This window comes from Erythrolamprus reginae, chromosome 1 (assembly GCF_031021105.1).
Source record: "Erythrolamprus reginae isolate rEryReg1 chromosome 1, rEryReg1.hap1, whole genome shotgun sequence".
Classification (NCBI taxonomy): Eukaryota; Metazoa; Chordata; class Lepidosauria; order Squamata; family Dipsadidae; genus Erythrolamprus; species Erythrolamprus reginae.
In genome coordinates this window covers 342517292-342544756 of record NC_091950.1, presented here as the reverse complement: position 1 = coordinate 342544756, position 27465 = coordinate 342517292, and the positions used below count along the sequence as shown (strand labels likewise).

General features: G+C 38.7%; 2 protein-coding genes and 1 long non-coding RNA gene across 10 annotated transcripts in view; 1 reads left to right on the top strand and 2 right to left on the bottom strand.

The window, feature by feature from the left end:
* The window catches only part of SPAST (spastin), a 59849-nt gene extending 58051 nt beyond the window's left edge, over positions 1-1798 (bottom strand). Inside the window, exon 1 of one of the 4 annotated variants that reach the window (XM_070734084.1) lies at positions 1128-1798. In XM_070734084.1, coding sequence (XP_070590185.1) covers positions 1128-1515 — 388 coding nt within the window. In that variant the 5' untranslated portion in view covers positions 1516-1798. The remainder of the gene's footprint in view (positions 1-1127) is intronic. The other 3 variants (XM_070734085.1, XM_070734086.1, XM_070734083.1) reach the window with 3 other exon arrangements.
* DPY30 (dpy-30 histone methyltransferase complex regulatory subunit) lies at positions 1589-6039 on the top strand. 3 transcript variants are annotated; one of them, XM_070734089.1, is made up of 5 exons: positions 1589-1678; positions 3674-3740; positions 4212-4259; positions 5201-5343; positions 5824-6039. In XM_070734089.1, exons 2-5 carry the CDS (start codon positions 3705-3707, stop codon positions 5894-5896), a joined length of 300 nt encoding a protein of 99 aa, XP_070590190.1. In that variant the 5' UTR covers positions 1589-1678; positions 3674-3704; the 3' UTR covers positions 5897-6039. The 3 variants fall into 3 exon arrangements, with proteins under 3 accessions (XP_070590190.1, XP_070590188.1, XP_070590191.1); XM_070734087.1 differs by lacking the exon at positions 1589-1678 and adding an exon at positions 1700-3207; XM_070734090.1 differs by lacking the exon at positions 1589-1678 and adding an exon at positions 3388-3456.
* Positions 6040-9727: 3688 nt separating this feature from the next.
* LOC139157384 (uncharacterized) lies at positions 9728-27189 on the bottom strand. Of its 3 annotated transcripts, none has more exons than XR_011557474.1 (7): positions 25951-27189; positions 18229-18390; positions 13767-13928; positions 13157-13316; positions 12569-12702; positions 11938-11994; positions 9728-11389 (listed from the first exon to the last, which is right to left on the bottom strand). It is a non-coding gene; the product is annotated as an uncharacterized lncRNA (long non-coding RNA). The 3 variants fall into 3 exon arrangements; XR_011557476.1 differs by having other exon boundaries at positions 13170-13316; positions 25951-26331; XR_011557475.1 differs by lacking the exon at positions 18229-18390 and having other exon boundaries at positions 25951-26331.
* Positions 27190-27465: the final 276 nt, after the last annotated feature.

The following is a 27465-nucleotide window of genomic DNA, read 5'->3' as shown; positions in this document are numbered from 1 at the left end:
AACACAAGAGCACGCAATAGATACAAACCAAATGTAAACCGCTCCAAACCTGACTTTAGAAAATATGACTTCAGCAACAGAGTGATCAATGCCTGGAACTCACTACCTGACTCTGTTGTTTCCTCCCCTAACCCCAAAATCTTCAACGTTAAATTATCTACTGTTGACCTCTCCCCTTTTCTAAGAGGTCTGTAAGGGGCGTGCATAAGTGCACCTTTGTGCCTACAGACCCCTGTCCTACTGTCCTTTTTTATCGCTACTTTTTAATTATGTTATGTTTATACAAACTACTAGCTTCCTATACATGACAAACAAACAAATAAAATTTGTTTTTTAAATTTGGTGACATTTATATGCCCCCCGAATCCAGCAGGACTATGGGCAATAAACATGTAAGGTGTAGAGTCACTACAGTAGAGACTGGGAGGAATGCATCAATAAGACAGCAACCTGAACCTAGAGAACAAAGAGACTTAACCCAATGCTGTAGCACAAAGTCTCTTTCAGACTCACAACAAAGCCTCCCCTCACACGGGCTCCACCCACAAGCTCTTCCTATCAACATCTTTCCCGCAGAGGAACCCTTTTTTACTGCTGCTGTGGTTGTTTAACGTGGGTCTTCTTCTCGGCCTGCGCAATTCAACCCTTGCAATCCCGTTTATACACCTGTAATAGAAGAGCATTTCTACTTTGCCTCCCACACGCAGCCTTTAAGGCCGTTAATCGACGTTCAAAGCGACGTTCATCGCTGCTGGCGTTCAAAATCCCGACGCCAGTCAGCTCCAGCCAACGCCGAGCCTCATTCTCCTCAGCTCCCTTCGCCTTTGCTTTCTTCAAGGCGCGAGTACCTTGAAGAAAGCGAAGGCGAAGGGGGCTGAGCAGCTGCGAGGGAAGAAGCAGCTCTTAAGGAAAGGCACAGCCATGTTGGGCGACAAGCAGGTGTTCGGCCCTAATGCAGCGGTAACGCCGGCTGTCGCTTCGTCGCGGGCCTGAGGGGAAAACCGAGCCTGAAAGCGAGCCGAAATCTTCGCGAACCTCGCAGTCTCCCCTCAAGGCCAATTCGTTTGTCCGTCACCGGCCCTGCCCGTTTCTCTTTCTGTTTTCCACCCGCCCCGACTTAAGCTTACCCGCCTCGTCTTCGTCGAGGCGCAGAGCCGCGGAGATGCACTCGAAGGCACGCTTGTGGCAGGCTCGCACCGACTCGGGCGCGTCGCCTGCCCGGCTGATGTCCTTGGGAGCGGCCATCAACGCCCCGCCGCGGGAAAAGCGCTCGCACAGCCAGGCGAAGAGCAGCCCGAGCTGGAAGGCGAGAAAACGAAGCAGCGCGAAGACGGCGAAAAGCGGATACGAGAAATAGTAGAGGTTCCGCTTGTGAGGAGAGGCCACCGCCGCCTGTTGGCGGTGTGGTGCGGGAGCCGGAGCGGCCGGGGATATAGGGGAGGTTTCGGCGGCCCGAGTCGAGGAGCTGGAGGCGCTTAAGCCCTTTTTCTTCCCTCTCCCTCCCGGAGAATTCATTCATCACCACCGTAGCCATAACCCGCCGCCAGAAACTGACAACAACCACCTGCGAGGGGCTGCCATAGCGGAGGCTACGCCCCCTTTTTTGCTCAACCCGCTCTTTCACACACGCGCGGACGAGGAAAATCTACGTAGCGAGCCTTCCTGAATAAGAAACTACGTAAGCGCCTGTCGGAGATCTATTGTTTAGTGGTAGGGCGATGGACTCCGGAGCGCGATGCTTCTCCTTCTCGGAGGAATATCGGAACTTTTGGCACGTTAGAGAGTTCGCCCTTTGTGTGAGAGCGGTGCAGTCTGGGAAAATGTTAAAAGAACGTTTGCCTAATGGGAGTCGGAATTTTTCCCCTGGTGCTGTCTTGTCAGATGATCCTACAAATGTGGTTGTTTTATAAAGCCCCTTTTATGCTTTCAAAATCAGCAAGCTGTAAAACTAAGGCATGTAAAATATACGTTGCACCGAACTCCCTGGCCTGATTTGCACACGCCAATAAATAGTAACACAGTTGCTTTGGGTTTAATATTGAAAAATGAAGGATTGGGGTTTTAGTGTTAGTGTGCGCGCTGTATCATTATTTTAAATAAGAGCGTTTGTAAATGTAGTAAGTACAGTATAACTCTTATTTAGACTTATCCTTATGAGCTACATTAGCTTTCTTTCACTTTTATGTTAACACATCTAGTATTCCAGATGTGGCCTAGAAAGTCAGACTTCGAGTTTGCTTAGACTTTGCTTACTAACTTTGCAAAATGGCTTTTGAAAGCAGAGTGTTTATTGAGAGGCGGAGTTTAAAGTGTTTTTATAGGGCACAGAAACCATACATTAAGTATATGCAAAGCATATGAAAGCAAGCGATAGAACAATAAAAGTACATTGATGACATCATGTGAGAATAGAACAATAACAAACATTATCGGTTATCATTCCACTAATGGCAAATTTATATATTACATTATTTCCTTTCCAAGTTACCTTTATATTTTCCTTTAAACTTGCAAGGGTGTTAAAGGAATATGCTCTCTGTTTATGAATAAGCTAGTTCATAGGCTATATTTGCAGATTTAAAAAAATACTATAAATGGCTTTAGCTAAAAATTTTGATTTAAAAAAAGGCATGGATGCCATGTTTAAAATGTTAATATCTCTCCCACTAAGATTGATAATGAAACCTAAAATTCTAGGCAGGGCTGAGATTTTAAAAAAAGTGTTCAGTCTGTTTAGTGCAGATAATTCAAATCTCCTATTTTGTATAGTTATCATTTACTACTGTGCTACTCCCAGCTATTATAGAAACTGCTATATTTTTCACCATCTCTGTAAATTGACAGATTTATAGCAAACGTCTGAAAATTAGGATTCCTTAACCCCGATCGATTCTGTGACTAAGCACCATTTTAATTTCGAGGACGCGCCCACATTTTACACAGCTCAAACCAAGGGGAGAGGTGTCCCCCTCCCCCCCCAACAGTCTCCACCCCCTCGGCGCAGCGCCTGGGGGAGGAGACATTTCATTATTACGCAGGCGCACAAATAGGCCCGTGAAGCGCGACATCCCTCCCTAGTCCATGGCACAACATTGCACGACACCCAATATCTTTTTACGACTTGTAGCGACGGTTGTTTTCCTTGTTGCTCCGCGACGGGCCGTTTCTTGCCGGTTATATCTTCGAACCGAATCGAGTTGACGAACAGTAAGTACAGTTAAGAGGAATACAGGCACTTTAGAGCCTTACGGGCAGGGCATATGCTGGAAACACTTTAATTCCTCCATGCTTCATTTTTAACTGTAAAAAAAAGGGGGGGGGCTTTTTTGTTAGGACGCCGAGCATAAGCTGCCATCCCAATCTTTACTTATTTGAAATGAATCGGACTTCGTTTTGAATTAATAAAAATGGGCTTTCTAATTCGGGATCAGTTCCTCCTCAGTCTGTGGCCCCCAGGTAATACTGATAACCCCCATCGAAGCCTTGAAATCACTTTTACATTTCCCATGCTTAAGGAGTTTTGTTTTACTGGCTTAATATAAAAAGTACTTGGAATCTGGGAGAGCCGCAAATATCTTTGAGGCCAGTCTCAAAATATCTTTTGAGGTTCAGGATGTTAGCCTTGTATGTCTCAATGTATTAACCTGTATAATCAATTCTCATTTTTTAAAAGTTCTCTCAGATTATTTTAACTTCTGTGCATCATGGATACTGAACAGATTATCGAGGGACAGCCACAGGTAAGGCTTAAACCAGCAACCATAATAGTAATAATACTTAACATTTTTGGTTTTTTTAAAAAAGGCAAATATTCTTGTTTTTCTAAAACAAAATTGAGAATCTTAAAAAACATGTACAAAAAACACATTAAAGAAACAGAAAAAAAGGTACAACAATCACCAAAAAAAAGGAAAAACAAAAACAAACCCAAACAAAAAGAAAGAAAAAGAAAGGCACCCACATGTATATATACTTTTATAGCTATGACACTTGCTACACTACATGATGGGCCCTTTAGTTGTTAAAAAGGGAGAAGCATTCCATTTCTCTCATTGCTTCCAAGTCATCAATGGAATTTCTTAATAATCTTATGTAGTTCTTACCTATCGTTGTTTATCAAATTACTAATCAGTCATATTCAGCATAGCGATATTAATAATAGCAATAATATTTCTCTGCTTGATATTTTATGGTTGTATATTGCTTTACAGGTTCCAGAAAATCCACATGCAGAATATGGCCTTACGGAAAATGTAGAGGTAATCAAGATTTCATTATTTCCAAGTTAATGATACACTGCTCTGGGTGTATAATTTCAGATACAGAACTGAATGGAGTTGCTGCATGGAGCCTCATATATTATGTATTAGAACATTTTATTGAATATTGATTCTGAGATTATGATACTCTACTGAAAATTAGAGAGGTGTATATTAGGGTTGTTTTTTTTTTAAAGAACTTGATGAAAGTTGCTTTTATAATTGCCTTGCAAAAAGCTTTGGTTGGTTGCTTTGTGATGATGCAAATTAGATGGAGAGATGCTTAGTATATTGTTAGAGATGAAAATCTGATTTCTCCCCCCCCCCCCCAATCGCTTGGGGGTACCTATGGGGCATTTATGACATTTTTGAATTTATGCTAAGCCTATTTTAAATTCTACTTGATACTGGAAAATTGCAGTAATGAGTTTCAGATGTTACAATTCAAGGGGTTCTAAAGAGTCATACAGCTATGAGATTCTGGACTGGCCACCCAAGTCTCTGGAATACATATGCATATTCATATGTATACTTTGGTACAATAAGACTTCAGTCAGCCCTATAAATCTATTCAATGAGTATTTTCAGCTTTGTTGTTTGAAGTTCTGTACAATTCAGAAGAATATTATTTTGCTTGTGTAGACTACAATAAAAAGCATATATCTTTGGATAGATTCTAGACGGGGATGTACTTGAGTGCGCTTCAGAATTTTTAATTGGATCATCAAGAGAGATTTATGTACTGTACTTGTAAATTAGGGCACTAAATTCTTTCCTTAAAAACCTCAAAAATGCTATAGATTAATCTTCCACATTTTTGGTCCTACTCATTCTAACTACTACAAAAGGAATATCGGGAAACTGTAATTTAATTAAGAAATTTGAATTGCAATTAGAGGTGGGATAGAAATCTTCACAAAGCATATGTTTCTAATTTTAAGCGGATAGTGGAAAATGAGAAAACAAGTGCAGAAAAAACATCAAAGCAGAAAGTGGACCTTCAGTCGTTACCTACACGGGCATATCTGGATCAGACAGTTGTCCCTATATTATTACAAGGCCTTGCAGTCCTTGCAAAGGAAAGGTAAGTTATATATAAAATTATCCAAATCGCTCTCTTGATTTGTTTGTATCAATGATATTCTTGAGAAAACTGATGTTAAAACCCTGAAGCCATCTGCTAGGCCTGGGAACCTCAAGGAATTTGTGATTTGATGAGATGACTGCATTGACATGTTTTGACTCTCATGATCAGGTAAGAACAAAACGACAAATTATACATGAAATTGAAGTTCTGACTCAATTAATAAATCAACAGGGCCTGTAACTTAGTCATGAATTATTCCATATACTTTAGTGGCTGGTTGTATAATAAAATGCTTGGCAATCTGGAATAACACTCAGAGTATTTTTTTCTTTTTAAGTAAACAACATGTTCTATAGATTTAATATTCAGTATCTACAATTATGGATTTGAATTATGTTTTAATTTTCATATTAACATAAGTTAATTGAAGTCAAAATAACTATTTTATAGCTCTTGTTTATCTATTTTTCTTTTCAGGCCTATAAACCCTATTGAATTTTTAGCGGCGTATCTGTTAAAAAATAAAGCACAGTTTGAAGACAGGAATTAAATTCATCTGGAGATTGACAATTGATTGCTGTGTTCTGTACTAAAAACATGAATCATTGTCTGATACATAAATCCTGCAAAACCAAAAATTCTCATGTACAGGTCATTAATTGAATTATTTAATAAAGTACCTTATATAAATTATGAGCTGTGTATTGAGATTGATGTTCTAAAAAGAGCCTTAAAAGCTTGCAAGATATCTGCTGTTCCTTCCCTCTGAAAGTTAGCAATTGTGAGCAAGTGTGTACAAGAATCTGCAGATGCAGAAATCATGCAATTGTATGTATGTTTAATACCTTCATCACCATAATTACCTTATCAAATCTCAAATTTGCATATCCAAGATTACTGACTATATTTCCTATTTATGGTTGTGGTAAGTGGCTGGCACAAAACCATACAAACCAGTCTCCACTCCATCCCATCCCCCAGAGGTAAGCTTTACTTGGGTTTAAAAAATGGCTGACTAAGACAAAGGACTGTTTTTAATGTCTTTTTTCAGATACATTTTTACTCCTGCAAGATAAAATGCCAGTTCTAGTCTATCATTGTTTACATACATCATTCTTTAGGTTCCCTGACATGAATTCATGAAATCCCAAATCATACAGATTGTATCTACAGGGCATGGAGTCCCAACACTGAGAGGATGAAGGCCAACTATCAATTCAATTATGAAAGTTAAGGGCCTGGACAAGCTTGCCAGGCAATAACATGGGCAATACACCAACAGCAGCCTCAATTTTTCACTCAAGTCACCTGCAAGGTGATTGCCTCTAAAACAGACACACATGCAAAATCACCATCATACCTTCTTTGTAAAATACAAACCAGTATTGGGTTCCTATCTGGATGAGGAGATGGTGTTCCGGGAGCAAAAATGGAACTGCGCATGCACAGGAAGCAAAATCTTGGAAGAGGACACGCGGGATTTCGGTGATTTTTTGCTTCCACACATATAGAAGCAAAAAAATCACTGAAATCTCACACGCCCGCAGGTCTTCTAACAAGATTTGCTTCCTGTGCATGTGCAGAAGCCATATCTCACTCCGACGTGCCTGCGCACATGTGACGGTCACCTGGACCTGTGCACGCATCCGCACTGGTAGCAGAGCAAAGTTACAATCCCCGCCTGATACAAACCAGAGCTACCATACATCTGGATAAGAGTATAGGAAGTAAAATATTAAAAAGGCCTTGGCCTTGTCAAACCAGGTTAGCATCATGTAGTCCACATTTGCTTGGTTTTTCACACCTAATTGAGCAGGGATACACACGTACTTCTCAAAAACCTGGCATTAATAGCAGTACAAATAGCACTTAGACTTATATATGCTTCATAGTGCTTTTACAGCCTTCTCTAAGCAGTTTACAGAATCAGCATATTGCCCCCAATAATCTGGATCCACATTTTACCAACTTGGAAGATTGGAAGGCTGAGTCAACCTTGAGCCTGGTGAGATTCAATCTGGCAGATTGCAATCGGCCAGCAGTCAGCAGAAGTATCCTGGAGCACTGCATTCTCCGTGGTTCTTAACCATCAACAACCACTGGCTGATGTTCCCTACATCCAGTGAGAAGGTAGATAGGCATGAATGTGGATCGGTGCAACTTCATGATTGTATAACAGCCACCCAGTGTCCCCCCCATACCGCTCACTGGCTATAGCTATGCATGCATATTTTTCCACATTCTCTTTATTAACTTTTTATATATAATTATTGGTAGTCCTCAACGTACGACCTAAATTGAGCCCAATATTTATGTTGCTAAATAAGATATAATCAAGTTATGCCCCATTTTACTACCGTTCGTAATGCATTTGTTAAGTGAATCACTGCAGTTGTTAAGCTAGCAACATGATTGTTAAGTGAACCTGGCTTCCCCAGTGACTTTGCTGGTCAGAAGGTCACAAAAGACGATCACATGTTCCCGGAACACTACAATGGTCATAAATATGAGTCAGTTCCCAAGGGTCTGAATTTGGATCACGTGACCAAGCTGCAATGCTCATAGTGAAAATGGCAATAAATCACTTTTTTTAGTGCACTAACTTCCAACTATCACTAAATGAACTATCCTGGACCACCTGTGATGCACCCTTTAGTTTGAAACCCTAAATCAAATACAATGCAGGTCTCAGCCTACTTCATGAGGTTACTACCATGGAAAAAAATGGAGGGGGAAGAGTTATGTGCATTGCCTTGAGCACAGCTCCTAGAGGAAAGGCACGATGAAAAACTAACAAATAAAGAAGAAAAGTCCTGGTTTAATTAAACTACTGTTACTGTTGACCCAGATAAATCCAGGAGAGGGAACCCTTGAGAAAAACATCTGTTTTCTTTAGAACAGTGCTAAAAAAGGGGTTCCTGTAAATTTCTCCTATCTCTAAGGTGCGTATTGAAACCACAGTGTTTACAATTAGGTACTTTAAAAAACAAATAAATCTATTTAGGTTTGTTATATATATATTCTTCTGCCTTCACTTATTTGTAGCCTATTTAATTGATATAGTCATACATATTTTTATTGTTGTGTTTCATGATTTTCACTGTCTCAAAGTATGTATTTGTGAAATTTTAACATCTAAAGTCGTGTAATTATAAAGAAAACCAGATGGGAAAAATCAAAATAGGATGAGACAAAAAATAGACAATTATAAAAAACAAACAGACATGTTTTTACTTGCATGTTAAGAGTTAAAAAAAATGAAGCTGAATTAATTACATTGAAAGTGAGTTCTACATCATTAGCAGATGAGTTCTGGGCCAATCTTATTTTCTCATACAATAAAAATGCAGAGGAAGGCTATAGATATCTCTGGGTCCTATGACTCGTTGGGGAGGGTAAAATATAAAACTAAGAGGTCTGTCTGAATCAGCGCACCATTATGCCTATTGTCCCTTATTGTCTTATTGTCCTTTTTATAATTACTTTTTACTTATTTTTATGCAAACTACTATCCTATACATGTTTGACAAACAAACAAACAAATAAATAAATAAATCCAAACCCAAATTACAGAGTTTTAAATATAAGACTAGCTAGAAAACTAGTTTGGTGTATCAAAGAGATAAGGTACATACAGTATATAAAAATGCTTGTTAAGTAGTAAATCTGCTAAATTCTGCATTACAATAGCTAAAATTGCTATACAGTGATGGCAAACCTTTTTTTCCTTGACTGCCAAGAGCATGGGTGCGTACTATAATATATGTGTGAGTGCCCACACCCATAATTCAATGCCTGGGGAGGGTGAAAAAAGCTTTTCCCCCCCCCCCCAGGCCCTCTAGAGGCTGGAAATGGCTTGTTTCCCAACTTCTGGTGGGCCCAGTAGGATCGGGTTTCGCCTCCCCCAAACTCCAAACACTTCCCTGGAGCTGGGGAAGGGTAAAACCGCCAAAAACACCCTCCCGGAACCTCTGTGCAAGCCAAAAATCAGCTGGCCAGCATACACATGCACATTGGAGCTGAGTTAGAACAACAGCTCAGGTGCCAGCAGATATGGTTCTGCATGTCACCTGTGGCACCCGTTCCATAGGTTCACCATCATTGCCACAATATCTTCAGAAACAGGTATACTGTAATAGATTGCGTTACAATAGTTCTGATTAAATCCAAGGATGCTGGGAACAGACTTAGTAAAAAAAGGCAAAAAAATTTATATGTAGATTGAACTGCACAATCATTACATGAAGGCAGAGCTAAGACCTCCAAAACAATGGCACCATGAATAATTCTATATAAATAAAAACTGAGCAGAGTATTAATAGATAGATAGATAGATTTTTATTGGCCAAGTGTGATTGGACACACAAGGAATTTGTCTTGGTGCATATGCTCTCAGCGTACATAAAATAAAATATACATTTGTCAAGAATCATGTGGTACAACACTTAATGATTGTCATAGGGGTCAAATAAGCAATGAGGAAGCAATATTAATAAAAATCTTAGGATATAAGGAACAAGTTACAGTCATACAGTCAACATGGGAGGAAATGGGTGATAGGAATTATGAGGAAAAAAAAGTAGAATAGAAGTGCAGATTTAGTAGAAAGTCTGACAGTATTGAGGAAATTATTTGTTTAGTAGAGTGATGGCGTTCGGAAAAAAACTGTTCTTGTGTCTAGTTGTCTTGGTGTGCAGTGCTCTGTAGCGACGTTTTGAGGGTAGGAGTTGAAACAGTTTGTGTCCAGGATGTGAGGGGTCAGTAAATATTTTCCCCGCCCTCTTTTTGACTCGTGCAGTATACAGGTCCTCAATGGAAGGCAGGTTGGCAGCAATTGTTTTTTCTGCAGTTCTGATTATCCTCTGAATCTGTGTCTGACTGGGTCATATGTATGATTTAAACTTATGATATTGATTTTTTGATATAGCCTGCAAAAGTTTATAATACCCGTTTTGTGCTCAACATTTTATATAAATATGTATACAGAGTATGGAAGATGACCTTCAAAAGATCGATTATGGAAGGAAAAAACATAGTTTCAGTCAAAACAAGAAGTCTATGGACATTCTAAGTCATCCAGGTCATGATTATCTCAAAAGTGCCTTGTTCAAGAGGCAACTGGACTTTCTTGTTTTTTCTTAAAGACATTTTGCTTCTCATCTTCCTGCTTCTTGGGTGAGAAACGTCTTCAAAGAAAAACAAGAAATTCCAGTTGCCTCTTGAAAAAAGCACCTTTGGGGCAAAACAAGCAGATATGCACAAGCGACTCAGGCAAACACCTCCCTAATTCATATATGTGTGAGGGGTGGTGGTGAGTAAAGCATTATCAGGCTTGCAAGATTCTTTTATTTATTTATTTATTTATTTATTTAGTTAGTTAGTTAGTTAGTTAGTTAGTTAGTTAGTTAGTTAGTTAGTTAGTTAGTTAGTTAGTTAGTTAGTCCAATACACAATGAGGGTTTTAGTGGGTATATATCTATATACACATAGTAAAATACATGATGAAGGTTATAGAGGAGATACTCATAGTAAAATATATCTAAGAAATAATAGAAAAGAAGGTATAGTAATAGAACATATCAATGAAAGAATAGAAGAAGAGATATAGGAATAGAAGAAAGGTATAGGAGATATAGGGGAGCAATTGGAGAGGGGACGGAAGGCACTCTAGTGCACTTGTACTCGCCCCTTACTGACCTCTTAGGAATCTGGATAGGTCAACCGTAGATAATCTAAGGGTAAAGTGTTGGGGATGACACTATGGAGTCCGGTAATGAGTTCCACGCTTCGACAACTCGGTTACTGAAGTCATATTTTTTACAGTCAAGTTTGGAGCGGTTAATATTAAGTTTAAATCTGTTGTGTGCTCTTGTGTTGTTGTGGTTGAAGCTGAAGTAGTCGCCGACAGGCAGGACGTTGCAGCATATGATCTTGCGGGCAATACTTAGATCTTGTCTAAGGCGTCTTAGTTCTAATATAAAAATAGCTTGAGCCTTCTTATATGGTTGATTTCTTGATTTGGTCTGCATGGTGGGGCTGACATCTAGCCAATTGGGGTTTATTCAATAAAGTATATATTATACAGGGAAAAATTAATGACCATAATTAAACTTTCAAAGAAAAGCATTACTGAGGTGAAGAAAAGAGACTGACTGCCAAACAGTGACCGAATTCTACCATTCTATAAAATTCATGATGTTTAGTTAAGAGCCTTTTTCAATAACGTTTTAAGGTAATACTTGACTGTTTTGAACCAATTTCCTTTGATTTTTTTCTACTTTAAAATATTGCTTCCAAGATCTACAATCAGACCAGTTTCCACTGGTGAAATAATAGAAGCAGATGAATCTTATTACACAGGATCAATGAATGGTTGTGTGGTAAAGCAGATAACTACCCTCTACATAACACATTCTTCCATTATTGTTCTATCAACAAATTCACTTTGTATGCATCTATAATGTAAGTAGGTTCTCTTCCAAATCTAAGAGTCCTCCTATGTATTTCAAACATAATGTGAGTCTTTTATTGTAGGGCTTATGTCTGTATATTTAATATCATTTTTTAAAAAGTGGTTTAACAGAACCCTACCTTGTATGACTCTGGGAACAGACACAAAGCCAATAACAATGAAGTGAAGGACGATGGCTGCAGAATTAAGCAATAAAACAATATTCTTTTAGGTTCAAATAAAAAAATGTTTATAACAAAAGTATGAGTAAATATTATATTCAGGTTTACGTTCCCCCACCACCATAAATGCTCTTCCACATCTCAAGGACTGAACAGAAAACTGTCAGTTGATTTTTCTTTTTGAGACAGCTTGAGTCATCTGTCTCTCCGAATTAGTGAGACAGTGAAATTATGGTTCCCATTAATTGTTTAGTCCATAGACTTCCCATTCTACTAATGAAACATTATGTTTCAATGGTGATATATCTATGTGAGGTGTAGGAACCAAGGCAAATATAACTTCTTGGTCTTCCCCATCCTTCTTGACAATATATCCTCTTAACAGGATTCAGATTGTACGAATGAATAAATGAAATATATTTTATGTCTAATTGCTTTGTTAGGTAGTGGGAGAGAGGGAGGGAATGAAATGAAAAAGATTTATTGATGAATAAAAATCATATTGCCTTGGGCTTGAAAAGCATTTTGCAGCAGAAATTTTAAATACTGGTAATGTTAGGAGCTAATTCTTTGGAAGAACTACGGGTACCTTATATTTCATAGAGCAAACTTCCTAGCATACTTGCTAGCTCAGCTGCCATATACAGTCACGATTGCTATCATCCAGCTGTCTCTCATTTCAACGTAGCTCAAAATATAATGGTCACCCGTCATCTGGGTAAGCTAGGCAGAAGGAAAAATAATAAATCAGAGCTAATAATTTGCAAATGGCTTCTTAGGTAGGATAGTTGTAGACATTTTGAAGCAAGAAGGGATCAACATAGAATCAGATCTAAGGAAAATAACAAAATAAAATTATGAAGGACGAAATGTAGTTGTATTTCTTTTTTTAATGGGATTACTGTCGGTGCTAGGGCATGTATAAGAAATTCTCTAATTCTCTAAATTTCTCTAGAGTCTAAATTTTCTAAACTTAATAGAACTACAGCATAGTTTGGTATTGGATATCATATTTAAAATGCAGCATTCCAATACTTGGAATTTTCAGTCTTTAAATATATTACAATAATACCTTTAATACATTGCATGTGTAATAATTTTGGAACATCCTGTAACCAAAAGTATTCAGAAAGCATCTTTTAATCTTCTATTTATCAAAGTATCTTAATAATCTTACCTAAATGTTTTACCTTGCAGTAAAAGCTGTAACTTTGTTTGAAACAATGTGCTTTTGTTGTTTCTCAATTATCTTCCTATTTTCAGGCCCAGTGGAACATTTTAAATTTTCTTTTGAGACAGATATGTCTGGAACAGTAATGTATATTGGGTCCACAATACTTTGATGTAGAATGAAACAAACAAAATGTTGAAAAGTTATATTTATGTAGTTACTTACAAAGCACATCTAAATTATATTAAAGTAACCAAAATATATTTACAATCCCCAAGGCATGTCACAACTTTTGAGCATCTCTAATGTTTGGAAATTGAAAGCTGAAAAATTTGACACTCCCTACAATATATGTATGTTTTCCATTCCAAGATCATATATTTACATGGTAAATAATTATTTGGATTCCTATAATGAGTATAGGAAAAATAAGCCACACAAATAGCAACATGTTTAAACAGAAGTATAGAGGAAATCAAAAGGATCCACAAGTCAGAGCAAGTCATTATTATAGGTAATTCAGAATGCAGAACAAAGTATTAAAACAGTTCTTTCATTTTATTAAATAGCCAAAGGCAACATACGTTTCAATTTAAAACATTTAATATTGAATTACCCTATTTGATTATCCTTACGAAAGCTGGAAGTGAAAATATATCAAACTTAACTATAATTTAAATACAATGATTTATTTTTCCATAGTAGGGAAATTTGTAGAGAGATCATTTAAGTGCCCGTTGTCTGCTGTACCAGCTTTTGTTGAGCAAATTCAAGGCACCTGGAAAAGAATGAACAGGTTATATTAGATAAATGCAAGTACACCGATTATTGATCTTAGATGTTTTGTTTTATTAATTAGCATTAAATATATACTTGGTTACCATATGTACTGTACATTCAGAAAATTTTTATGTAAACTGTTACATACAAAATGGATATTGGTGTAAAGCAGCCAGATATTCTTTCTATAAAATTGCCATGAACTCATCTTGTAATTAGCCCATTGAATTAAAATTCAGCTCAGTTCAGAGAAATAGAGAGATATACAAAATGGTATAGATGTAAAATATACTGCACAAATAAATAAAGGTAACACTCAAATAACATCCTAGATCTGAATGGATTAAATATTCTCATTGAACACTTTGTTCTTTACAAAGTTGATTGTGCCCAACAGCATGTAAAATTGATTGTCAATCAGTGTTGCTTCCTAAGTAGACAGTTTGATTTCACAGAAGTTTGATTTACTTGGAGTTATATTGTGTTGCTTAAGTGTTCCCTTTATTTTTTTGAGCAGTGTATATTTAGCTATATTTCTTTTGCTTTTTCTCATGCCTTCAATTTCAGTGTTTACTATCTTTATCTCCTTTTCTCTGTGTTTGTGTAGTGTATGGTTTATCTCACAAGGAATAGCTTCCTGCATATCTATGGATGCACCCAAATCACTACAGAAAGGTTTCTTTCCTACAGGAAGATGTTGGGGGAGAAATAATATGAGGTTAGCAGAGCTGAAAAGAAAAGATGATCTCTGCTGCTGATTAAAAACCAAGTCTTACTGAATTAAGTGTAGCAGTATGCATATCCATGCTTTGTATTACGTTCTCAGACTGAAGCACATAGACTTCAATCAGGTCCTCCATTCTGGAGGGAAAATACTGATTGTTGATTGGCTAGACCAGTGATGACAAACTTATGGCACGCTTGCCACAGGTGGCAGGCGGAGCCATATCTGCCAGCATGCAAGCCATTGACCAGCTTAGATCCACTGCACATGTGGATGTAGTGATGGCCAAATGGTTTTTGAGTGACACGTGAATGCTTTCTCCTCAGTTTTTGCAGCCTGTGCCTTCCCATATCTGTGGAGATTCCACCCTAGTGCTGTTTGGGCACGCAAGGCTTTCCTCTCTTCCCAGCTCCATTTAGGGAAAGGATGCTTCTCCCTTCCCACCACTGTTTTGGGATGTGATACCAAAACAGGAGTCGTGCGTACATTGCAGGGGATGGGACATGTTGTGTATACTACTCCTGTTCAGTTTGGGGTTTTTTCAGATTCTGATTCAGAAAGTGGTTATGAATTAGTGCTAGTGCCTGATTTAGAGGCAGAAGAAGTAGGAGACCAACCACAGGATGTTTCTATGGGTTTAGATTCAAATGAAGGAGAAGCAGATGCTAGATGGATAAATCCTTATTTCAGACGCTTGCAGAGGCGAAGAGAGCAAGTGTCAGGGAAGAAATATTAAGGAGAGGAACGGGTTGGTTAATTAATTAATTAATTAATTAATTAATTAATTCATCACCTCTGGGTGTCAGAGGAAGAGAGAGTTGAGTCGTCAATCTGTGTTAAGAAAAATGCAGGTTTCTTTCAAGCAGCTCTGAATGGAAACATGCTTTGTGCGGTTTTAATTGCAGTTTTTATGACTCTGGGCTAATTCTGACTAGCCATAAATCTTAGAATGATTAGTAGAATGTGTTAATGATTTTGATGTTGCCTTGCATACCGAAGTTTAAGATAAGAGATTAGCATTTAGAATTCCTTATTTCCAATTACCAGTGGCCTTAGACAGAGATCAGAACAGGACATGCAGGAGATGCATTGTATTATGGGTGTGGGCACTAATGTAGATATAACAGTGCATGCACGCACACTTTCAGCACCCAAGGAAAAAAAGGTTCGCCATCACTAGGCTAGACTATCTGGCAGCTCCCTATAAAAGGGCTGGCTATCAGACAAGAGCCTTTGCTAGATTATAACTAGTTGCCAAATAAAGAGCTGTTGTTTTGAAGCCACTTCCGCCTGCCTCTTCCATTCACCCTATCTAACACGTTGAGAGACTGACAGTTCTATTTTGAATCCTAAAAGGATTATCCCAATTCAGTGTCTTGCAGAGGTGCCATAAAAATATGATCATTAGCCACACGCATTGTACATTTAAAGTTCATCTGGACACCACCAGAGATAGGCAGAGGACAGCTCTCAATTTATTATAGATGTCTGAATGATTTACCTGTTGTTGATTTCCCCCCTTAATAATAGCACTAAAACCACACTGTTTATATGAAGAACAAAAATATAGATTCTTATTTATTTATATTTATTTGTTTTGCCTAGTACATAATGTAGGTATGTGAAGATGTAATCATATTAATATACATAAATTAAAAATTAGAAAAACATTAGAAATAATAGTATTCATATACATGATGCTAGTAAAACATAAAGAGACAATAGGATAAGGGATGGAAGGCACACTGGTGCTCTTATGTACTTTCACTTGTACATTCTTGGTGTTCCTTTTAGTCTTAGAACCTGAAGGAAAATATTTCATGAAAGACTCATGTAACTTCCTGACTGGAGATTCCCAAGATCTTGTAAAAAGAAATTAAAAAGTTCCACAAAACTCCAGTCTAATTGTGAAACTAATACAAAGCATTTCATAGTGATTGCATGAACAGGGGTTAAAAAACCATTGAAACCTCTTAACTAGTCATTTATTTCTTATAAATATCCAACATATCATGTTAATACTATTATCCAGTAATCTAAAGCATCTAAAACATATCAGTTGTTGTTGTTTTTGTTGTGGTTTTTTTGTTGTTGTTGAACTTCAATGAGCATTTGGGAGATCTGATTGTAAGATACTAATTCCATTCCAGACTCCTTTGCTGCTGTTGTTCTGTTCTTCCTCTTTGCTGATTTCATTTGCTCTGCCTTTCTTCACTCCCTCTCTCCAGTCCAATGATAATTGTAATTCTTCCCCCCATCCCCCTCTTTCCAGTTCAACCTTATTAGCTATTTTGGAAGAAGAGGCCTTTAGGACTGTTGTTGTCTCCATGGCAGCAGGCCAATAATATACCAGATGACAAACTAGGTGGGTGAACAGTTGAAGTGGATTAAGTGCCTGCCTTTGTATAACTCACCGTGATCCTGTTTCATACCATCAAAGTGAAACCATGCGTGCAACAGCAAAGCACACATATATTTTAGTCCTCCTGTTACTAAATTATTGAGTTATTTAAACTAAACAAACATGTCCATGCTTGTAGGGCCTTACATTTGGGACCTACTAGCTTTCTGTCACACAGAAATTCCTGAGCATACTGTTCAAATGTTTTTCAGAAAATTTTCAGTTGCCATTATGTTTGGCTTGCATTCCACTCTACCTTTCCTTTTATAAATCTTTGCCTATGACCAATTTATTCAGGGGCTAGCCCACTACATTTTGCTAAGCAAAACAGCTAAAAAAACGTGTTGTGTCTAATGCAAAATATTCAGGTAGTTCTTGACATTCTCCACAATTGAACCCAACATTTATATTGTTAAATGAAACATTTGGTAAGTGAATTTTGACCCATTTCATGACACTTCTTGCCACAGTTGTTAAGTGAATCACTGCAGTTTTAAATTATTAACATGGTTGTTAAGCGAATCTGGCTAATCCATTGCCTTTGCTTGTCAGATGGTTGCAATAGGAGATCACATGACCCCAGGACACTGTACTGGTTATAAATACGAATCAATTGCCAAGTATCTGAATTTTGATCATGAGGACACTGCAATGATTGTAAGTGTGAAAAACAGTCATCAGTCACTTTTTTCAGTGCTGTTGTAACTTCAAATGGTCACTAAATGAACTGTCGAGTTTTTGAGTCCCACCTAACTACTTCACTGGCATCTCTTAAATCTTGGGCTTATTTTATTTATTTATTTATTCAATTTTTTTATGCCGCCCTTCTCCGGGTGCCTTACAACATGTTAGCAACAGCATATTTAACAGAGCCAGCATATTGCCCCACAATCTGGCTCCTCATTTTACCCACCTTGGAAGGATGGAAGGCTGAGTCAACCTTGAGCCAGTGATGAGATTTGAACCGCTGACCTGCAGATCTAGCAGTCAGCTTTAGTGGCCTGCAGTACTGTACTCTACCCACTACGCCACCTCGGCTCATTTTTAGGGCTTGTTGGGTGAATCAAAATTGGAATATCTGCTTGGTGATCTGCATTAAGGGATCTCCTATAGTCACATTCTAAAATCAAGATAATGAGTTTCCATGTGTTACATAATAAAATGGTAACTCACTGGAGATTTTGAAGGAAGTGGACTTTCCTGAGATTATACAGCTGCATCAATCTTGGACAAAAGCCCATAGTTCAGTCCAGAACATCTGGTTTGTATGCACAAAAGTCTCATTTCAATCCCTGGCACCTCCTCAAAGATTAGGAAATAATATTGTTTGAAAACCTGAAGAAACATCAAATGTATCTTTAATCTTAAGAAAAGTACCAGCTCACTAAACTTGGAAAGGAGTTAGGAGAGCTATTGAAGAAGAAATGGTTGAAAGAGATTTTAAATTTTGCAATGTTTGCAGTGATCTTGGAGAAGAACCTGTTAGGATAAAGACAAAAAACCCTTCTTGTCATCTGATTGTTTAGTTTTAGTTAACATAAAACACTTATAAGCATTAGTTGACAATAAATACAAAATATATTTGGCATTTATATATTGTTCGTTATATATATTTCTTTCCCCACCCTTTACTTTGATCTATTGTACTTATCTTGTATGCTGTCCAGAGTCACACTGATTTCAATAAATTCTGTAAATATAAAGTCTTTAATTCTAGCCTACTCTTATCTAGAAGGTGGAATGCCATTAACACATTCTGTTCCAATTCTAGATTTTTAATTTGCCCCATGTCTCCTTACTTGAATTAAATAAGTGGCACCAACCTTCTAGCTGTATGGACTGGTGTGGGACGGGGAGGAAACAAGTCACACAAATAGAGCTTCAAATGCACACGAGACTGCCTGCCATTTGCACAAATAGAGCTATGCATTTTCGCATCCCAGTTCCAAATGGGCCATGGCCCAGTACTGGACCTCGACCCAGGAATTAGGGACCCCTCCCTTAGATTTATCTTTATGAGAGCTTAAACCACTTGGGTTGCTTTCTTATGGCTAAAAATATAATCTGAACCAGAAGTGACTGCCATTTTCAATTAGTATCCAAGAAATCTTAGCATTGAACAATTAATGTTGTTTCATATTCTGGTGCTAATAAAAAAAGGGTTCTTCAATGCTAGGCTTAATTCTACAAACATCACTGAGCCTTATTAAGAAATCATATGGAGATAAATTAATGACACTCCGATTGCCATTTAACCAATCTGACTGACTGACTGACTGATTACTTACCCACCCACTATTCAGAAGATCTTACAGTATTGCCACTTATGAGGCAAGTTTATGATATGAGGATCGCCAAGAAAATAATGCACCACATTTTTTTCTTCAACAATTATTTATTGAACACAATGGATCTTACACACAAGAAAGAACTATGTTTCTTCTACACTCTCTATTTTTCCACGTAATCTCCATCCTGTTCTATGGCTTTCCTCCAGAGAGACCACAAGGGCATGTATGCCCTATTGGTACCACTCTTTGTTCTGGTCATGAAACCATTTATGCACTGTGCGAATCATCTCTTCATCGTCCTCAAAATGTCTTCCGTGAATGGCATCCATTCAGATCCATGCACATTCTCATTTGTGAATGTTCCCAACAGTTTCTTTCTCCGCAGTGAGACATTCAATGACGACACGCTGCTTGTAATGTACATGTTACAGACGCCATTTTGAAACACTGCTGCAGCTATGCTTATCTATCTGAAGAAACACAAAATTTATATACGCACTCCTGACAATTCAAATAATGTATATCTAAAGTTTCACATTCGTACCATTACTGTAGCCTGAAGGGGAAAAAATAGGTGCACTACCTTTACCTGTTCAAATTTAAACCCTAGAAAGTGACTGTCAATTTTGCCAATTCTCTATATTCTTGTCTTCTTTTTCCACATCAGTTTTGACTTTTTTGTTTCTATCTGTTATTACTGCCGCTTTAACTGACCTTATAGCATTGTTCTTTTTCATTATTCTATACAACATTTGTGCCATCTGGTCAATTACAGTTGTAAAAGTAACCATATTTTTCACCATTTAAACACGACTGAAAAACTAAACACAGAAACAGAATGCACACCTCCAGAAAGGAAGCTTAAAATGAAAGCCAATTTATAAATAATTCTCTATTTTAGGGTGATGGCTGGCTGATTGCTTTTACTTAGTTTTATCTTTCTTGGATTTTATGAATAAAAAAAAGGCATATTGTCTTTCAGGCTAACAATGAGGTAATCCTTCCCTGCTGTAATGTAATCTCTCAGCTAAGAAGGATACAGGGCTGTGCCTGTAGTTGCCATAGGGAACAAAAATAAATCACAATAAACAGTGAGGCAAATTTGAGCTCACAAACCTAGGAGCTTTTAAAAGTTTTCTATATCTTTTTCTGTCATCCAATGGATCTAACAGCCCCACCTCTGGGAGATTTCCTCTTTGGGTATTTGATTGCAGGTAATAGAATTTCTGTTAAAACGCCTAACAATTTCATCTCAATATACAGTATTTCATTGAACAACTGAAAGGCTCACCACCCACACATACACAGACAGAAGAGTAGATGTACAGTATATATACCATGCAAACAAACATACTGAGGATATTCAATTTATTAAAGTTGCTTAGAACTAAATTAAGAGGTGTAATGTGGGCAATAGAAACATATTTACATAATACAGTATAACACACGAAGAATGGCATTTCCCAAAAGTTAGCCATTGATCCAGTAAAAGGTAACATGAAAAATCACAGCCAGTGATGGCTTCTTGGATACCTACCATGATTTTAGCCATATAATATATTAGTAGAAACAGCTTACTTATTACACATTTTTATTAAAAATAAAATTAAAATAAATGGGATTAGAGGCACTGCAAATTGGCTAAAAATAAATCCAAACGGTTACTATACTTTTTATGTGTATCCCTTTCACTCCCACATCCCCCAGAACAAAATGGAGCACAAATTGCCCTATTTTGTAGCTACACCTTGGAAAATCAGGAGGAATTATTTCATCAGCTGGATTACATGACATATAAGACTGTGTTAAGTAAGTGAATTGATGACAAGCCAGGAATAGAAGTTGTGGCTAAGATGATCCTCCATGCTCTGGAGGTCACACTTGGCTTAGCCACATACTGGGTTAGGCTACCAAGTGAACAGTTTATGGATCTTATAGTTATCCATTGTCCATTGGCAGATTGGTGATAGATTGGAGTAGACACACAAAATTATATAGACTATTTTTCATGTGTGATTGCACTAGTTTTCCAAAATAGAATTACTAATCAGGAACCCCATGACATACACCAGGGGTCCTCAAACTTGGCAACTTGGCAAAAATCTGGGAGTTGAAGTCTACAAGTCTTAAAGTTGCAGAGTTTGAAAACCTCTGATATATATATATACAAGCTGAGAGGTACAAGCTGAGAGGAGGAGAACCTGTGGTCTAGAGTTAAACCTACTGCTCCCCAGGTTCAAATCCTAGTAAGGGTATAGCTAGCTGATGAGAAAAGCAGTGAGCTCCCTGTCATATTTGGGTATGCCAGGTGACTGGATAGAAAAACATGTAATCTTTCCCTGGCTCAGCTGATAAAAGGGAGTAGAGCCTGTGGCTTAGAAGAAAAACCACTGCCTAGCAAGGCATAAGCAGCCCAGGTTCAAATCCTAGAAGGGTATGGCTTGGCTGACGAAGAAGGAAATACAATAAGGCCTTGTCACTAAACTGAGCATCCAAGCACAAAGTGATGGAGACATGACATGTGATAATCTAGTTGGGAGATGGTTGTTGCTCCCAAGCAGAGAAATAGATTTAATCTAACAACCCATCTGTGCTTCCGTGAAAATCAAGAGTACCTAAGATAAAAACCGTTACCTGATCTCATATCAGGGGTGGGATCCTGCTAAGGTTGAAAAACACTACTTTACAGAACTATCTGTTGCATGACATACTTATTTAAGAAAAAAATGGTACTGAAATCAATGGGGCTTACTATTAAATATAAGGAGAGCATCCAAAGGCATCTCCAAATTTGCACCTTTAAGACTTGTGGACCTCAGTTCCCAGGAACTCCTCAGCCAGACATGCTGTCTGTGAAATTCTGGGAGTTGGAAGTCCTCAAGTCTTAAAGTTGTCAAGTTTGGAGACCCCATCATTGGTCTTATTCATAGGATACAGTATGATTTTTGGTTTAAGATGAAAGAAAGAAGGATGGAAGAAATTCAGCACAGTATTTCATTCATATTCAGCCTAAAGCATGGTCCATGAGAAAACTTTGGTGGTCTGTGGAGAAATCTTGGCCTTTGAGCCAGATATGGCCAAGAGCAAGTAATCCAATTCAGGAAGAAAAAGGGAAAGGAAAGCGGGGAAGGGAGGGGAGGGACTACAGCTACAGCTCTGGAATATGGGACTGACTTTCCCAACAACATCAGTAAGCCACCACCAAATAAGCTTCAATTATTTTGTAATAATTACACTACTTTTAATAATTTTGTTACAACTAAACCACCTTTAAAGATTTTTTTATAATTAAATAAGCATGTTGTGTGTTAAATAGGTGCATTTCATATTAATAAAATGGAAGCTCTCTGGTCATTATTTTACAAATGTATTCATCTTTTAAAAATCATATCCGTGGACTGCAGGACTTAAAATTAGGAATTTGGTGGTCCGTGGGATTTAAAAGTATGACCTTGGTGGTCCCTGAAGTCCAAAAGGTTGGGGACCCCTGGCCTAAAGCAATGTAATACCAAAGAAGCATTATTATTATTATTTATTGGATTTGTATGCCGCCCCTCTCCGCAGACTCGGGGCGGCTAACAACGATAAAAAACAGCATGTAACAATCCAATTAATAAAACAACTAAAAACCCTTATAATAAAACCAAACATACACACAAACATACTATGCATAACTTGTAATGGCCTAGGGAGAAGGAATATCTTAACTCCCCCATGCCTGGCGATAAAGGTGGGTCTTGAGTAATTTGCGAAAGACAAGGAGGGTGGGAGCCATTCTAATCTCTGGGGAGAGTTGATTCCAGAGGGCCGGGGCCGCCACAGAGAAGGCTCTTCCCCTGGGGTCTGCCAAACAACATTGTTTGGTCGACGGGACCCGGAGGCCAACTCTGTGGGACCTTATTGGCCGCTGGGATTCATGCGGTAGAAGGCGGTTCCGGATATATTCTGGCCCAATGCCATGTAGGGCTTTAAAGGTCATTACCAACACTTTGAATTGTGACTGGAAACCGATCGGCAGCCAGCGCAGGCCACGGAGTGTTGCAGAAGCATCTGTTAGCCTAGGCCAAGGGTAGGCAAAGTTGGCTCTTCTATCACTTGTGGACTTCAACTCCCAGAATTGTTGAGCCAATCATGCTAGCTCAGGAATTCTGGGAGTTGAAATCCACATTATAGGAGAGCCAACTTTGCCTGCCCCTGGCCTAGGCCATTTATGACATGTGTGCCACAGATGGCACATGGAACCATATTGGAGGGCACATGAGGTGTTGCCCTGTCAACTTCAGTGTGTATACATGTGCTAGCCAGCTGATTTTCAGCCTTGGGGAAGGCCTTTTCCCCAAGGCCTCCAGGGGTTTCAGGAAAGCTTCCCTGAAGTCTCAGTGTGAAAAACCACTCAAAGTGCAAACTGGAAGTTGGGAAAAATGGACTTCGTTTGCCCGTTGTGCTATTTTTCAAATTCCAGAAACTTTAGGGAAGCTCCCTGAAGCCTCCAGTTCTTTGGAATGCAGAAAACTGTCCAACAGGCAAACTGGAAGTTTGAAAAAATGGACTTCTGGTTAAAAACAGCACAATGGGCAAACCGGAAGTCTGTTTTTCTGAACTTCTGCTTTGACTGTTTTTTCACCATTCCAGGCTTTAGTAAGGCCTGTGCGCATGTTGGGGGGATCGTACGCATGCCGGGGGCAGCACAGTGGGTGCACATGCATGGGGGGAGGGAATGGGTGGAGGCCCGTGCACGTGTGCTAGCACATGCACACACACTCTTTTGGAACACAACCAAAAAAGGTTTGCCATAACTGGCCTGGGGAATACCTTTGAAATAGGCATTTCACATAGAACTTGAGTATAAACTAAGAATATTTCTTTCTGAAATATTGAAACAGGTGGTCCTTTGTAAAACTAACAGGACTCCCCATGAGCTATCAGACTTCACATTCTATCTCAGCAGTAAATCCTATCCCTCCACACACACAACTTGGCTTGAATCGGTAGCAGGTTCGCTGACACAACTGGTGTAGATCATAATCTTTATTTTATTTTATTTATTTGTCAAAACATGTACAATATAGCAGGTATGGTATAAATGTAAACAAAAGCAAAGTAGGTACGGTTAGATTTGGACAATAGGGCAGTAAGACAGGGACAGTAGGTACGATGATGTGCTTATTCATGCCCCTTACAGACCTCTTAGGAATGGGGTGAGGTCGACTGTAAACAGTCTAAGGCTAAGGTTTTTGGGGTTTTCGAAAGAAACCACAGAGTCAGGTAGTGCATTCCAGGCATTGATCACTCTGTTGCTGAAGTCATACTTTCTGCAGTCGTGTTTTGAATCTATTATGTGCGTGTGTAATGTTGCAGTTGAAGTATTCATTAACAGGTAGGACATTGTGGTAGATAATTTTATGAAGTACATTTAGATCAGATTGAAGGCAACATAGCTATAAACTATCTAAGCCCCAAATTTGAAGTCTGGTGGAATAAGGTATTTTGTTGCAAGCAAAGGACCAATCAGATTCAATCCTTTATTTGCTTACACTTAATGGACCAAAGTCCCCTCTTTTGCTCCTCCAGATGCAGGTACAGATTAGGTGAAACCTAGTTCAATAGCAGTAACTGTGAGGGATCTTTGTCCTAGTGGACAATCACTTAAATAGGAGCCAGCAGGTTAATGCAATCCTAAATTGTATTAACAAAGGGATAGAATCAAGACCATGTGAAGTATTAGTATCACTTAATAAGGCCTTAGTAACACCATACTTAGAATGCTGCATCCAGTTTTGGTCACCATATTATTTTTAAAAATATAGAGGCTCTGGAAAAACTGCAGAAAAGAGCAGAAAATATGATTGGGAAGCTGGAGGCTAAAACATATGAATAGTTGCAGGAATTGTTTGTTTAGTCTAGCACAGTGGTTCTCAACCTTTCTAATGCCATGACCCCTTAAAACAGTTCCTCATATTGTGGTGAACCCCAACCATAAGCCTAGCACCAATTCTACCAACAGAGTGTTAAGTTGATTGGCAGGACGGTCAGAGGGACACCCTCACTATAAACACCTGAATGTCCGGATTGTAAAAATACCGGTATGTTCCAAGGCGCCAGAATAGAAGCTTTGGTGACCCCTGTGAAGTGGTCGTTCGACCCCCAAAGGGGTCCCGCCCCACAGGTTGAGAACCAATGGTAGAGAAAAGAAGGAGGACTAAGGGTGACATGATTGATTCAATATTTGAGGAGCTGCCACAAAGAGGGTGGTCAAACTATTTTCCAAAGTCGACCTCACCCCATTCCTAAGAGGTGTGCATAAGTGCACCGTTATGCCTACTGTCCCTGTCTCACTGTCCTATTTACCTGTACCTACTTTGCTTTTGTTTCTGTACATACCAATACCTTGTACATGTTTTGATAAGTAAGTAAGTAAGTAAGTAAGTAAGTAAGTAAGTAAGTAAGTAAGTAAGTAAGTAAGTAAGTAAGTAAATAAATAAATAAATAAATAAATAAAGTACCAGAAACAACAAGGAATAGAAATTAATCAAGGAGAAAAGCAACCTAGAACTAAGGAGTAATTTCCTAACTATGAAAACAATTAACCAATGGAATGACTTGCCTTCAGAAGTTGTGGGTGCTCCATCGCTGGAGGCTTTTAAGAACAAACTGGACAATTATTTGACTGAAATTGAGGTCCAGATATGGTCTCCTGCTTGAGAAGATTGGATTGGAAGACCTCCAAGGTTCCTCCCAACTCTATTGTTCTGTTCTGTTCTAGGCTATTACATGCACCCTATGAGGTCAGTTGTGCTAGGAGAGGATGATTGCCCCAAGAACACCCAGCTGGCTTTCACAGAACCTGAACTTTTTCTTTCTAGGCTGGTGCTTTAACTATTTCTGGATGCAGGTTGTGCTGTCAATATTAAACCCATATGAATGTTAAATATTTAAACAATTAACTATTCTTGGCTGCTGTAAAATAATAAGTATCCCAGAGCAATTCTTGTCTTATAATAGACTGCCACTACGAGCAACACCAAAATGATTCCAACATAAAATTTTTCTGAAATGTCTATGCTGATGTGATTGGTAGATTTCAGAGACACTCTGAAATAGATTACTCTGAATACAATAAGGCAAAATTTTAAGGTGCTGAATATTAATAGCATCAATCTAATAGATCTATGTTAGAATGTTTTTAATATTAGATTTGTTACACTGTCACTATTTTGTTGTTAGCCGTCCCAAGTCTATGGAGAGGGGCGGCATACAAATCTAATTAATAATAATAATAATAATAACAACAACAACAACAATCTAATCGATCTAACAGATCTGGCCACAAAGGATATGAATGTTTTGATAAGACTTCAAATTCTTCATTGAAACTGTTTTTAGATGCTTTCTTGTTGTAAGCTGCCCAGAATCCTTCGGGGTGGGCGGCATATTAATTTATTAATTAATTAACTAATTAATTAAATAAAATAATTGTCTCTTGTAATTATTTAAAGGCTTTCGCTTTGCAATATCTTATATTGTCTTTCAGATGCAAAGACAGTCCCTTCTCCATCCCTTTTGCAAATTAGAAACTGAGGAGCTGCCAGAAACTGGGTCAATTTGGAAGCCTTCGTACGTGCTGGACTTAAAACGTCTAGTACCCACTGCTAGCTACACACATTTTGGGCGTTGTTGTAGTACAACACATCCGGGTGGACCAGTTTCCTGAACATTAAGCGGCGACATTCTTCCTTTCCGGGAGTCCACCCTTCCCCCCCCCCCCCCTCTCCATTCTAACTTTCGAGCGGACCATGCAGAGCAGAAGCAGCGACTCTCGCGCACGCTTTCTCTTTTCCTCCCCGCCACCCCCAACCTCCGTGGAGTTAAGCAGGCATCCCACCCCCATTCCCCCCTTGTGGTGGCCCCGCCTCCTCCTCTCCCAAGCCCGCCTCTTCCTCTAATCTTCCCTTCACCTCAGAGACACCAAACCCCCCAATCAGGGAGGCCAGATGCCATCGCCACGGCAACTTCCACCGGACCAATCCGAAGTGATTTCCGCCCGCAACCTTCCCTCCACCCAATCGGGAGAGGAGGCCGTTCAGAGCGCTGCCCAATGGGAAAGCCGGAATCACGGCCG